The sequence below is a fragment of the Phaenicophaeus curvirostris genome, chromosome 12 (genome assembly GCF_032191515.1).
Source record: "Phaenicophaeus curvirostris isolate KB17595 chromosome 12, BPBGC_Pcur_1.0, whole genome shotgun sequence".
Taxonomy (NCBI): Eukaryota; Metazoa; Chordata; class Aves; order Cuculiformes; family Cuculidae; genus Phaenicophaeus; species Phaenicophaeus curvirostris.
In genome coordinates, this window is record NC_091403.1 from 16,121,625 (window position 1) to 16,135,436 (window position 13,812).

At 44.0% G+C, this 13,812-nt stretch overlaps 1 protein-coding gene across 5 annotated transcripts in view; it reads left to right on the forward strand.

Moving 5' to 3' along the window:
* Nucleotides 1–405: 405 nt before the first annotated feature.
* Nucleotides 406–13,812, forward strand: part of SLTM (SAFB like transcription modulator) — a 28,760-nt gene continuing 15,353 nt past the window's right edge. The window contains exons 1-4 of one of the 5 annotated variants that reach the window (XM_069867225.1): nucleotides 406–577; nucleotides 2,056–2,143; nucleotides 12,879–12,952; nucleotides 13,243–13,428. In XM_069867225.1, the coding sequence (XP_069723326.1) occupies nucleotides 428–577; nucleotides 2,056–2,143; nucleotides 12,879–12,952; nucleotides 13,243–13,428 (498 nt within the window). In that variant the 5' untranslated portion in view covers nucleotides 406–427. The remainder of the gene's footprint in view (nucleotides 578–2,055; nucleotides 2,144–12,878; nucleotides 12,953–13,242; nucleotides 13,429–13,812) is intronic. The other 4 variants (XM_069867222.1, XM_069867223.1, XM_069867224.1 and 1 more) reach the window with 4 other exon arrangements.

A 13,812-nucleotide genomic window follows, 5' to 3' on the forward strand; every position in this document is an offset into this window, starting at 1 on the left:
TCCATAGCCCCGCCCCTTCCATAGCCACACCCTCACATGAGATCCCACCCCATGAAGCTACGCCCCCATAGCCCCGGTCCCGTCAGAGCCCCGCCCCTTCTATGGCCCCGCCCCCACACAGCCTCACTCCATTCAAGAGCCACGCCCCTTCCATAGCCACGCCCCTCTGTAGCCCCGCCCCTGAAATCGCATTCCATGGAGCCCCGCCCTAGCTATAGCCATGCCCCATAGAGCCAACCCCCATTATAGCCCCGCCCCCGCCGCGATAGCCCCGCCCCCTCCCAATAGCCCCACCCACCCCCTGCCCGCGTTACCCCGTTTGGCGCTGGGCGGTCTCAGCGCGCGCAGCCCTCACGGCGCGTGCGCGGTGGCGCCTCCATCCGGGCCCCGCGCGGGCGCTCATTGTGCGCGCGGCCGCCGCTCTAAGATGGCCGCCGCCGCCTCAGCCGCGGCACTGCCGCCCGCCGAGGGCAAGAGGATTGTCGACCTCCGCGTCATCGACCTCAAGTCCGAGCTGAAGCGGCGCAACCTCGACATCACCGGCGTGAAGACCGTGCTCATCTCCCGGCTCAAGCAGGTAAGGCCGCGGCGGGGGGAAGAGCGGCCCGGGCCGCACCGGGGCCCTGCTGGGGCGTGGGATTACGGAGTGGTTCGGGCTGGAGGGGACCTCAAAGTCCATCCAATTCCACTCCCTGCCATGGGTAGGGACACCTCACGCTGGCTCAGGAGCTCCAAGCCCCATCCAACCCGGCCTTGAACACCTCCAGGGATGGGGCAGCCCCCACTGCTCTGGACAGCCTGGGCCAGGGCCTTCCCACCCTCGCAGGGAAGAGTTTCCTCCTTATGTTTGATCCGAATCGTAGATTTGTGAGGTTGGGGAAGACGTTTGACATCATCGAGCCCAGCCGTACCTGTCCACTACTAAATTGTGTCCCCACACCTTTAAACATCTCCAGGGAAATATCCCCTCTTACTCCTCCGATTTAGGATTGTAGAATCATCAGGTTGGAAAAGATCTCTTAGATCGTGGAGTCCAACCATTCCTGCCTGCCACTAAACCATGTCCTTGAGCACCTCATCCACCCGTCTTTTTAATACCTCCAGGGATGGTGACTCAGCCCCCCCCGGGCAGCCTCTGCCAGTGCCTGATGACCCTTTCTGTAAAAAAATTTATCCTGATATTCCATCTGACCCTCCCCTGGTGCAGCTTGAGGCCATTCCCTCTTGTTCTATCACCTGTCACTTGGGAGAAGTGGCCAGCTCCCTCCTCTCTGCAACCTCCTTTCAGGTAGTTGTAGAGAGCAATGAGGTCTCCCCTCAGCCTTCTCTTCTCAGGGCTAAACAACCCCAGCTCTCTCAGCTGCTCCTTGTAAGACTTGTTCTCCAGCCCCTTCACCAAAGCTTCATTGCTCTTATCTGGACATGCTCCAGTCCCCCTCATCCCATCAGTCCATGACATTGTAAGAGCCCCTGCCCAGCTTTCGTGCAGACCTTTTCAGCACTGGAAGCTGCTCTAAGCTCTTCTCAGAGCCTTCTCTTCTCCAGGCTGAAAAATCCCAGTTTATAAAATCATAGAATCACTAGGTTAGAAAAGATCTCTTGGAACATTGAGTCCAACCCTTCTCTGAGTCTCTCCTCATGGCAGAGGTTCTGCAGCCCTTGGATCATCTCCCAAGCCTTGTGGAGCAGCAGCCCGCAGCCCTGGTTTTGAGTGTTGCTGCAAGGCTCCCTTGCTCCCCTCCTTCCCATCTATGCTGCCCCTGATGTCATTAGGTGTCACGGGGGCCTTTGAGGGTTGCACGTCCACCGTGTCAATCCCTGATGAGTGCTTCTTTGAAAATATCATTTTAACAGCTTAAACTCTTGCCATTATCGTTAGCGTTGCCGTTGTGTCTCTCTCCTCCAGCTCTAAGTGAAAGGTTTAACCCAAAGTGTTTTATGAAATGCTCTTGAGGTGGAAAAAAAAAATTGTTTGGCTCGCTGACTTCTGAAGTCAAATTTTCTAGCTTCCCACTGAAATCTGTTAAAAATTGTATTTTTTTTTGTCTCATTTAGGCTATTGAAGAGGAAGGGGGCGATCCAGATAATATTGAAATAACTGTTTCGGCCGACACACCCACCAAGAAACCAACTAAAGGCAAAGGTGAAGATTTGTTGTTATACGTTATGTTGTTAAGCAGCTTTTATTGCATATATCGCCTTAAAGAAGGAGTGTGGAACTGCAGCCTGTGGTCTGAATACAGTTGTAACTTTACTGTGACTTACGTGACTTCTGTCACATAAGACATCTTTTGCCTTGCTCCTCTGTTTTCAGTTGCCCTACAGATAGGGATGCTGGATACATATGGAAAATGGGTGGGTTAAGAGATGTTTTACAAGGTTGTGGCTGTACTGCCCGCAGATCCTGGGGCTTGTGCTTTGTGTGCAGCAGCTGTGGGGCTGATCTGTGAAAGTTTTGGAACCTTAGCAGAGATCCTGTATGTGGACACGTCAGGTATAGCAACCACTGTGCAGCCCTGGGGCTGGGGGAGGGGTGTCTGTGCTGTCTGAGAGAATCTGTGCAACAAGAAAGGGAGAACCAAGAGGTGATGTAGCTTTGAGAAGCTGCTAGACTTAGGTTAGTGGATAATGTGTGTTAATATATGGTAGAGGATCACTGCCTGAAGAGGACTGTGCTGTGTGGGTTTGTTAGCACATTACTTACAACAGGATTTCTAAATACAGATTTCCTGAATGGGCTCCGAAGGCTCACTGTGAAATGTGAGATGAAGAGATTTTAGTTTTTCTGTAGCGAAAAATAATTACTTGGATTTTTCTACCCATCTGTTTTGCGGTGATTGTGTTGGCTGTGTTTTCTTTTGCCTAAGTGTTTAAGTTATTATTTTGTGACTTTGGTTGGGGTTTTGTTTTCAAAGTCTTATGAGGAGCAGCTGAGAGACCTGGGGTTGTTTAGCCTGGAGAAGAGGAGGCTGAGGGGAGACCTCATTGCTCTCTACAACTACCTGAAAGGAGGTTGTGGAGAGGAGGGAGCTGGGCTCTTCTCCCAAGTGACAGGGGACAGGACAAGGGGGAATGGCCTCAAGATCCCCAGGGGAGGTTTAGGCTGGACATTAGGAAAAAAATTTTCACAGAAAGGGTCATCAGGCACTGGCAGAGGCTGCCCAGGGAGGTGGTTGAGTCACCTTCACTGGAGGTGTTTAAAAGACACATGCTGAGGGGCATGGTTTAGTGGCAGATAGGAATGGTTGGACTTGATCCAGTGGGTCCTTTCTAAACCAGTGATTCTGTGATTCTGTTTTCAGTTGTTCTGGGAGTGTCCCTAATGAAATAATACTGGGAAAGGAAGTGTCTGTTTTATGCATAGCATTCTTCATCGAATGCACAGGCTAAGAGCGTTCACACGTGTGCTGTGGATACTTGTTTGGAAATAATCAGTCTTAGACCACTGTCGCTTGTCGTAGGCTGAGTTTTGTGATGGAAGTGATTATTTGTGCTTTTGTCTGGTGTTGTGAATGGGGAATTTAAAAATAAAATCTGCTTAGAAAGTTTGAGTAACTTCTCTGTGCTCCGGACACACTAGAAAAATGAAAGGAAGTAAACTGTTTCGCAACATGGTTTTATTCTGTTCAGTGACATTACTTAATTCCCTGTTCTGGAGTGGTATCTGATGCTTAACAAAACTCAATGGGAGCTAAATAAGGAAACGCTTCCATGATTTTTCATGTAGACATCTAAATGGCTTCTTGTTCTGCTGTCCTGAAAGTTTCTCTTATCTGCTGCTTTTCATCTGCCTGTTCTCCAGACTAATATCATGATGTGCATAATGTTCTTGCACTGGCTTTCTGGTTTAGCCATGCTGTTTGGCTTCTGCCAAGGCACTTTGCCTGCTAGCCCTGCTGCCCGAGGAAGGGCTTCCGTAGCTGTTCCCTGCCACCTGTCCTGTGCAAAGCAGTTGTAAGGCGTAAGCATGTACTTTCTTGGTAAATCTCAAAGTGAAATACTACCTTCATGAAGTTCTGATCTGTCTGCTTTGCAAGCTCAAGTGTTTTTCCTCATTACTTTTTGGATTAAAAAAGTTGGAGTGAATTTTGTGCCAAAAGTATGAGAGGTTCATTCTGCTTTAATCTTCAGGTGTTGAACAAGAAAAACTCACTTATTTGTCTAGAGAAAACTTATTTTGGTCTTAGTGGTTTATTTCCAACTGTAAGAAAGGATATGTTTTTTCTTTTTAACTTTTCCTTGCGTGTGCTGACTGCTGGTTCTGATGTTATCTCCCTCCCCAGTGCTTTCTACTGAAATATGTTACTAGTAACCAGAAAAGTTTCCCTCAAAATCTGAGGATCTAGCACTTAAAAAAATCTGTGCCTTAATGCGTCACTAGGAAACTTTCAAAGGCATTTGCGTGCCCATCTGCTGGATTCAGTTGGACTGTATTTTTGTTTAAATTCAACTCTCTTTATCTTCCTTCTGCTTGTACACGCTCTTCGCTCGGGATAGTCTTGCCTCCTTTACTGATTTCCCTGTTGGATTGCTCTGGGCTTTTTGCTAGTGCTTCCTTCCAGCCTCTGCCCCACAGCTTCAGACTAATACTAACAGGTCTTTAATCATTTTACCGCTGTCCAGTGTAAAATTAATGGTACTACTAGCCCTATAGTATTTTTTTTTTTTGACCATGCTATTGTTGCTGTACAGAGGCAGGTAGGAATAGTGGGTATTTGTTGGAGTTACAAAGAAAATGCAGCCCCAGAAAAGGCCAGGGTGTGGGAATAATGGATAAACTTCCTCGCAGCAGCCAGAATGGTGAACGGGAGGGAAGAAAGAGGTTTCCTTTTCAAAAAATCATGAACTGTATCAGGTGGTTATCAGTTGTAGATCGTTTTAGACTGTCTTTTGCAGCCAATATTACTGCAACTCTTAAGGTCTGTGGAAACAGTGAGGTGTCTTCTTCCCTACCACTCGCTGTTAGAAAAGCTTGATCTGGAATATGAATGCAGGCTGAATTAGAGGGAGAATAGTGTGTGGGGTGAAGTGATAAGTTTGTTTGCCCTCTCCTTGCTCTTTGTGTGTATATTGACAACAACGGAGAAGAGTAATGTAGTTAAGTGGGACCTGTCTTCATAGAACAGGATTTTGAAATGGCCTGATAAATTGATTTATCAGCTGAGTACGTACTGCAGATTTTTACTGAGCTGTGTCAAACTTTTTTAAGTGATGATACAAAGCCAACTTGGTATAAGATGGGAAGGAAACATCTGTAAAACACTGAGCAGAAGAAAGAGGCCTGATTGAACTGGTTTGAATGTAGATCTTTCAAAACACCGGTTTGCCAGTGTTCTATACCAAGTTCTGCAGCATAAGATACCGACTGAAAAAGAAGTCATGTTTAAAACGAGTCATTTTCCGACTTCTCCAAAATTGAGATAACACAGAGGGAGCCATAGTATCTTAATTGGGAAAATGTATAATTGGAGGATTTTGTGACTTTAGAGAACACTTGCAGAAGGATTCTGTAATCCAACAAGAATCCTTGATCAGTGCTGTATGCAACGTTAGTAAAAATCTAATGCTTTATCCAGAAGCTAAATGATTTGAATATTCAGGGTAAAGAACTGCAGAGCAGCTGATCAAAACAGCTCTGCAGGTGAGATCAGTTGCTTTTGCCAGTTGAAGTTTGAAAGCTTAAAGATGGACCGAATACCAGAGTTCCATCTTTAACTGCACCTCTCCACCCTCAAATTTAGTAGCCAGGGACAACTTTTTCGTTTTTCCAGTCTGAACATTCTGCTGCTGCTTCTTGGGTCTCAGAGAAGTTACTGTGCTGCTAGTATGCAATATTTCTCAGGTGTTTCTGGTGTGAACATGCCTTGGAAGTACTTGCAGTCGAAAGTCTCTTAACATAGAATCATAGAATAACCAGGTTGGAAGAGACCCACCAGATCATCGAGTCCAACCATTGCTATCAAACACTAAACCATGCCCCTTAGCACCTCGTCCACCCATGCCTTAAACACCTCCAGGGAAGGTGACTCAACCACCTCCCTGGGTAGCCTGTTCCAGCGCCTAATGATCCTTTCTGTGAAAAATTTTTTCCTAATGTCCAGCCTAAACCTCCCCTGGTGGAGCTTGAGGCCATTGCCTCTTGTCCTGTCCCCTGTCACTTGGGAGAAGAGGCCAGCACCTTCCTCTCTACAACCTCCTTTCAGGTAGTTGTAGAGAGCAATGAGGTCTCCCCTCAGCCTCCTCTTCTCCAGGCTAAACAACCCCAGCTCTCTCAGCTGCTCCTTGTAAGACCTGCTCTCCAGCCCCCTCACCAGCTTTGTTGCTCTTCTCTGGACTCGCTCCAGAGCCTCAACATCCTTCTTGTGGTGAGGGGCCCAGAACTGAACACAGTACTCGAGGAGCGGTCTCACCAGTGCCGAGTACAGAGGGAGAATAACCCCCCCTGGACCTGCTGGTTATGCTGTTTCTGATACACGCCAAGATGCCATTGGCCTTCTTGGCCACTTGGGCACACTGCTGGCTCATATTCAGTCGGCTGTCAACCAACACCCCCAGGTCCCTCTCCTCCAGGCAGCTTTCTAGACAGACTTCTCCTAGTCTGTAGCACTGCATAGGGTTGTTGTGCCCCAAGTGCAGGACCCGGCATTTGGCCTTGTTAAACCTCATGCCATTGGACTCAGCCCAGTGGTCCAGCCTGTTCAGATCCCTTTGCAGAGCCTCCCGACCCTCCAGCAGATCGACACTTCCACCCAGCTTAGTGTCGTCCGCGAACTTGCTAAGGGTGCCCTCAATGCCTTCATCCAGGTCATTGATGAAGACATTGAACAGGGCTGGACCCAGCACTGAGCCCTGGGGAACCCCACTTGTCACTGGCCTCCAGCTGGATTTAATACCATTTCCCACCAATCTCTGGGCCCGGCCATCCAACCAGTTTTCCACCCAGGAGAGTGTGTGCCTGTCCAGGCCAGAGGCTGACAGTTTCTCAAGCAGAATGCTGTGAGAAACTGTGTCAAAGGCTTTACTGAAGTCCAGGAAGACCACATCCACAGCCTTTCCCTCATCCAGCAGTCGAGTCACTTTGTCATAGAAGGCGATCAGGTTAGTTTGGCAAGACCTGCCTTTTGTGAACCCATGTTGACTGGGCCTGATCACCTGGTTCTCTTGCATGTGCTTCATGATAGCACTCAAGATCACCTGCTCCGTGACTTTCCCTGGCACTGAGGTCAGACTGACAGGCCTGTAGTTCCCTGGATCCTCCCTGCGACCCTTTTTGTAGATGGGCACAACATCAGCCAGCCTCCAGTCCAGTGGAACTTCCCCAGTCTTCCAGGACTGTTGGAAGATGATGGAAAGGGGTTTGGCCAGCACATCCACCGGCTCCTTCAGTACCCTAGGGTGAATCCCGTCCGGCCCCATAGACTTGTGGGTGTCTAGTTGGGCTAGCAAGGCTCTGACCACCTCCTCTTGGATCACAGGAGCCTCATTATGCTCCTCTAGCTCCTGGGTTAGTACACAGACGGAACGACCCTCCTTACAATTAAAGACTGAGGCAAAGAAGGCATTAAGTACCTCAGCCTTTGCTTCATCCCTTGTCACTGTTGTTCCTTCTGCATCCAATAGGGACTGTATGGTCTCCCTAGTCCTCCTTTTATTATTTATATATTTATAGAAAGTTTTTTTGTTATCTTTCACAGACTTTGCCAATCTGGTTTCTAGTTGAGCCTTAGCCCTTCTGATTTTTCTACACAATCTCACTTCCCTCCTGTAGTCCACCCAAGAGGCCTGTCCCCTCTTCCAGAGCCCATAAACATTTCTCTTCTTCTTGATATCACTCAAGATCTCTCTATTCAACCAAGCTGGCTTTCTCCCCTGCAGGCTTTTTTTCTGGAACACGGGAATATTTATACATATTCATACATTATAACTTGATGATTGAAAGTTACTTTTCTACCAAGTTTTGGTGTTACGGTGTTCAGTTTTAAACACAAAGTAGTAATATGAGCAAAGATGTTTATTTGCCGCTCTTCAAGTTTCTAAAGCCAGTTACACACCTTGTACTTTGTGGCTTAAGTACCCTTTTAGTTTCCAACTGAACTTCCAGTTTGACAAAACTGTTTCTTAGATCAAATGCTGACATCTGATAGTGGGTGGCTTATACTATGTCAAAATAGTTTGGACTTCTTAAAAATCTTGAGTTACTTTAAGAAAACACCAAAGTTGTACGTTACTGGCCTTCAGAAGGAAAGTGCAGTGCGGGAAATAATCTATCATGATGTCAGCTGTCCATTAGGAATATTAAAATAACTATTTTGACAAAATGTCAGTTCTTTGTTTCTTCCAAGTTGTTAAGATCTTTTACTATAGCTCTGTGATTTGATTTCTGAAGCGCTGTGCTGCACAGAGGTAGATTGGAGTTCTCCTGCCCAGTGAATCATCACTGGGGAAAGACAGGGACTCTCAGCTGGACTGGAAATGTCTTATGACCATGTTACATGTATGAGAGAATCTGCGGGGTACTGGTAGATACGGCATGATTTTAATCTTCAATAGCCCGAGTTTTCAGTTTTTTCTAATTGAGCATTTTTTGGAATACCTGTTTGGAATTTCTCTTTTCTGAGCCTTTTAAGTCAGGCAGGCAGCTTCTTTGTCATGTCTTCTTAGTGACTGGTTCTGTTGAGTTACTTTGCAGTTGCTGAATAAAGTAGTAAAGATTGAGAAGTGACTTCTCTAGGTGTTCAGGGAGGGGTTGCCCTTGCACTCAGTGCTGTTGCACAGCTAATTAGGCCTCTTGATGTTATGAGGCATTTCTGTCTTAATTTATTTACAAAGTAATTTTGTTAATTTAGTTCTGTGTATCTGAGTGGTGGTGTACAATTGCTCTCTAGATCCCTGCAAACTTTTAAATATCTATTGAGATTAAACCAAAGGTTGAGACCCTACTCTTAAGTGTTTACATTCTCCTCTTTTGAGGGTAGATGTGTGTAAATTACCAGTAAAAAGAAAATTCCTTTTAAACTAAATTTTCTTCTTGCATGTTAATGAGCAGATGATGTACAGAAAAAATCTTTCTCTGGAGGGAGGGAATTACTACCCTAAAACACCTGAACATTGATGATAGGAACTTAAGATGTTGTGCATTGTAATAAAATAACACACAGAAGAAGCCTTGGAAACACTTTACACAGGTGATTCCAATATTGGAAAGTTGTTTTCATCATTTAAGGTATGAGGTATTGTGCCTTATCAGCAGGTACAGCAAGCTGTAGGTGAGGCTTCCCTGTCTTGCCAAATACTTCCTAAGTTATTTCATGAAGATGGGGGTGTTCTCTCTAATGAGCTGCACTAGGAAGTGTTAATGCATGTTTAATTGTATGATTACAAATGATGGCAAATCTTATGAACAAGTTGGCATTTCCCTAGGCAGTATCTGACTTTGCAGAGCATGTCCTTTCTAAAAGCTATAAATGACCAAGGGCACCATCCTGCAGATGCTGTAGAGCACTTGAATATTCTTGTTACCCAATGGTACCATTTAAGAATACAGAAATGGAACGTGATAATTTACTTTTGTTAATATTGTGGCAAAAGATGCTATTCAAATTGCAGTAGCCCTCTTAAACAAATAATGCTATTAAGAGTTTATTGCATTATAAAGATTTTCTTTTCCCTTCTTCCTTTTTGCCTCCTGTTGCACATTTTTGATGAATCCTTAGCATTAGGTATGACAGAACCCTCTTGGGGGTTCCACAGGAATACCAGAAGAACTGCAAACACTAAATCTTCCAGAATTTTATGAGTGTGTCACTCTACTTCTGCATGGGATGGAGATGTCTAGTTCCTTTGAGACTTGTCTAAAATACACTCTTCTATAATTCTGTATATGCTCAGGTAGCCCACTTTTCTCACGCAGAAGACTATAGGTCAGTAGAACGAGCTTATACTTACGTGGCTCGTAAATAAGATCAAAACTCATTTACAAGCTTGCGTAATATTAAACCAATGTTTTAAAGATATTTTGAATCTTCTTCTTGCTTCTAAGGAGAATATTCATTCAATATGTAAAAAGTCTGTTGCAGTTTTATAGTGTGCAGCAATTGCTAGGATTGCAAGGATTGAGCATGGTCCAGAATGCCATCATTCCAAGGTAAATTAGTGTTTGTGGTTTTAGGCACCCAGGCGTATGGTGAGTGCTGCTTACACCGGTGACAATTTCAGTAGCCACGTCGATAAACCTGGAGATAAAATTTATCATGCATTGATGATTTGTGGGATTTAAGACCTACTCTGTAGAAGGTCCAGCTGTTCTGACTGTAATTGTTCACATACCTTTTAAGCCTAGTTATTCTCCTTGAAGCGGTACCAGTGTTGAGTAAGTTCACAGGAACAGTTTCTGAAAGGTATTTGTTGAAATCTGACTTCAGTTACCTGAAATTATGAGCCAGGTGTGCCTTTTCGTAGCCCATTGTGGATGAGAAGCAGTGTGGAAAAGCTTGGTATTTTTGCAGACATGGGATTTTTGGCAAGTTACTGTGCCAACATCTGAAAATCTGTATGGGAAACTTGAACTGCCACTGTTGAGCAATGTGACTCTTAAGCAGGTGAAAGTAACTGGAAGCACAGAACTGAGAGGGAAGGCAAACTTCCTACCATGTTCTGGCTTGAAGCTGAAAAGTAAAGGTCGTTGTTCAGGTCTCCTTATGCTTTGGAATATATCTGGTACTGAGTAAATGGGACTTCTTGCAAAGAAAAATGGACAGATTAAAGAAAGGCTCATGAAAACACGTATTCCTGTCTGGCTTAATCTAGCAGCAAACAAAAAATATGGGCAGTGTCATTACTGAAAAGTAAAACTTCCTCTTAATGAGGTCGTGTCAATAAAACACAGTTCTCTACCTGCTGTTGCTGAATGGTGGGACTAACTTGAGGTAGCTTTGTCATTTCTTTTTCCTATTCCTTATAAAGTCTGGGTTCTAGTTCACCTGCCAGATTTCCTCAGGCAAAATGGGTGAATTTAAATAGCTTTTGTGCTAGTACGTGCTAGATAGTTGCTAAATATGCCTAGCATCTGCTGTGTGTGTTTGCCTGTCTCTGTGTATGCTTGGCTTCATGTGGGAGGCAGGAAAAGTTTGGACTTTCAGGTTTAACAAACCAAAGAACTGAAACGTGAGAGGGGTAAAGCTGAAAACAGTTGAATGTGTGTGGAAATCCTTGCTGTGACTCACTGCTTCTTATTATGTTGAAAATATCTGTGGCTGTGGATTCTGTCAGAGTGCTAAAATAGTAATACAGAATTTGGATTAGCCTTGCTTTAAGGCATCAGCTGATGCTGAAAGCTTATCCTTTCTGGTGTAAGTGTACTCCTCTTTCTGAGGAAAGCTGGCTTACCTAAGTATACCTGTGCTGCTGGCTTTTTGTACCAAAATCTCACAGATCTATTGCATTACAAATATAAACCAGAGATGTTTTGTTTTAAATGAACTAAAATGAGTGACAGGATCTCTTTGTTCCTTTAGGTCGGAATGTTTAGATCTCATGTTTTGTAGTTGGAGAAATAACTTCTGCCATGTGTCTTTTCTTGGAGACCAGCGTGTGTCTGATCTTGGAACAACACTTTGCTATGTATAGGAGTACTGGCAGAGTGCTGCTTCCCAGGGAAAGGAGTAAAACAAAGTGGAATCTAAGTAAAGCCAAAACGGTAGTGCCTTGTCTTGCCCTGTAGTTGAGCAGTTTCTAGCTTTGATATGCAGTTGACTATGGAATTAATTGCTGACAAAAATTGGGTGTTCCAGGTATCAGACTTTGTATCAGACTTTGGCTGATGCTTTTCTTTTGTATTACTTTTGAATACCTATGGAATTGATGTAGTCATTTATTAGAGGATGAAAGGATGAGAGAAGATATGATGTCAAAAAAATAAAGCGTTATGTGCTGATCATGACTGCCATCTCATTTACATCTCGAATTGACACTGTTTCTGTGGGAGATTGTAAAGCCACTTCCTAACAGAACTGTTTTTGTACCTTGAGCTACTGAAAACCATGGCATAGGCTAATCTTGGATAGAATGAATCAGAGAGATGGAATGCTCTACAAAGGATGTGTTTGTGTGTTCTTTGGTCTTGTTTTTGCAGAAGACTGAGGACGTGCGGTGGGTTCCAAAGGGAACCATGTCTAGTCATCATCTCCACAGAGCCATTTTATTAGAGAAAAATGTGCTTGTACTGGAAGAACAGAATTCTTCAATGGGATGTGCCTTTAGTACAGTAAAGAACATGCAGAGAGCACAAGTGCTTCACCAAACTCAGTTTTTCTGCTGATGGTTCCCTCTAGTGATGAAAAGCACTGAAAAAGGTGGCTTGGAGAGTCTGTGCAATTGCCATACTTGTAGATACTCAAAATCCCAGCTTGATAAAACCCAGGGCAATACAGTCGTACTTGGAACTTAGCTCTTCTTTTGAGCGGGAGGTTGAGTGGACTAGATGGCCTTCAGAGGTACCTTCTAACCTAAATTGTTTAGTGATACCAATTATCCTATAAAGTAAGACCTTTCCAAAGTCTTAAGTCATGAAGTCTAGTGAACTCCAGTAATTCAAGAAATGTACACCTCGATGTCCTGAATTCCATTATCACTCAAAGTAGAATTGGTATTAAAATCACTAACTTGTTTGTAACTGCTTGTTTATGCAACAAGGTGACTTTTTTTTCCCCTTATCTTAAAAATACTCAGTTTTGAGAGGATTTTGTCATAGTTAACAGTTCAGATAAACAGTTCAGATATAGAGGATAATAAACTGAGCCCCAACACATAATCGTTATTGAAAGAAAGTCTGCTTTATGTAGCAGCTCTAGTCATTGGCATGTCCTGTCCTGTCATTTCAGGTAAAAAGCAGGAAGCTGATGAATTAATTGGTGATGCTTCGGTTGAAGATGATTCCTTTGTCAAGGTAATAAAAGTATGTATGCTTTTTTCCCCCAGTTTATATTTAAGTTCAATATTTGGCTTTATTTATAAAAAAAACCCGCTTCTATTTTCTTTGCACATGGAAGTTTGGAGGATTGTTTTTACTGTGTTCACAGCTGTGGCACCTGAGAGTGTGAAGGTGGAGGGTATTTTAAGCATGCTATGAATTTTTGCTACGGATATGATACAGTGTTTTGCAGAAACAGCGATTCTAGCAGTTAATCTTTCAGACTATAGTTAATGCTCTTAGTTACACCAAGTATTTGTTGTTCACACCAAAAGGAAAGTGAACTGGAGACTCAAGATGCAAGTGATCAAGATGGAAATGAAGAATTAAAGGACTGCAAGGAATCTGTTGAAGATGAGAACTTGAATTCTAAAGAGCTACCATCTGCAGAAAAGAAAAAATACCACGACTTGGAGCCAGCAGAAATGACAAAAGATGCAGAAAAGGATTTGGAAATTCAGGTACTTTGTATTTTACATGCATTTTTATCAGCAAATGTACATTTGTTTTAGCGTGTCTGTATTACTGGGAAGCCAAAACTAGTTCTTCAGTTTGTCTTCCTTGCTTGTCTCTAGAATGTAATTTGATACTTTTTTCTTCTGTTTTTCTTGACTTGTGTTTGAATAGTACTGAAACAAACGTGGCATCAATTGGTTAAAATTCTGCCACGGTCTATACAGGGTTCCCAAGTGGTCGTTTTCCCTGCTATTAGTAGTGACGTGTAGTCTGAACACAGAACTGAAAGATGCAAGTGTTGAACTGCTGTGATGTTCACCTTGCTGTGTATCCACTTGACTAATGCTTTCCAAGTTAACCGAATGTCTCAACTGTCTGCATGTTTAAGT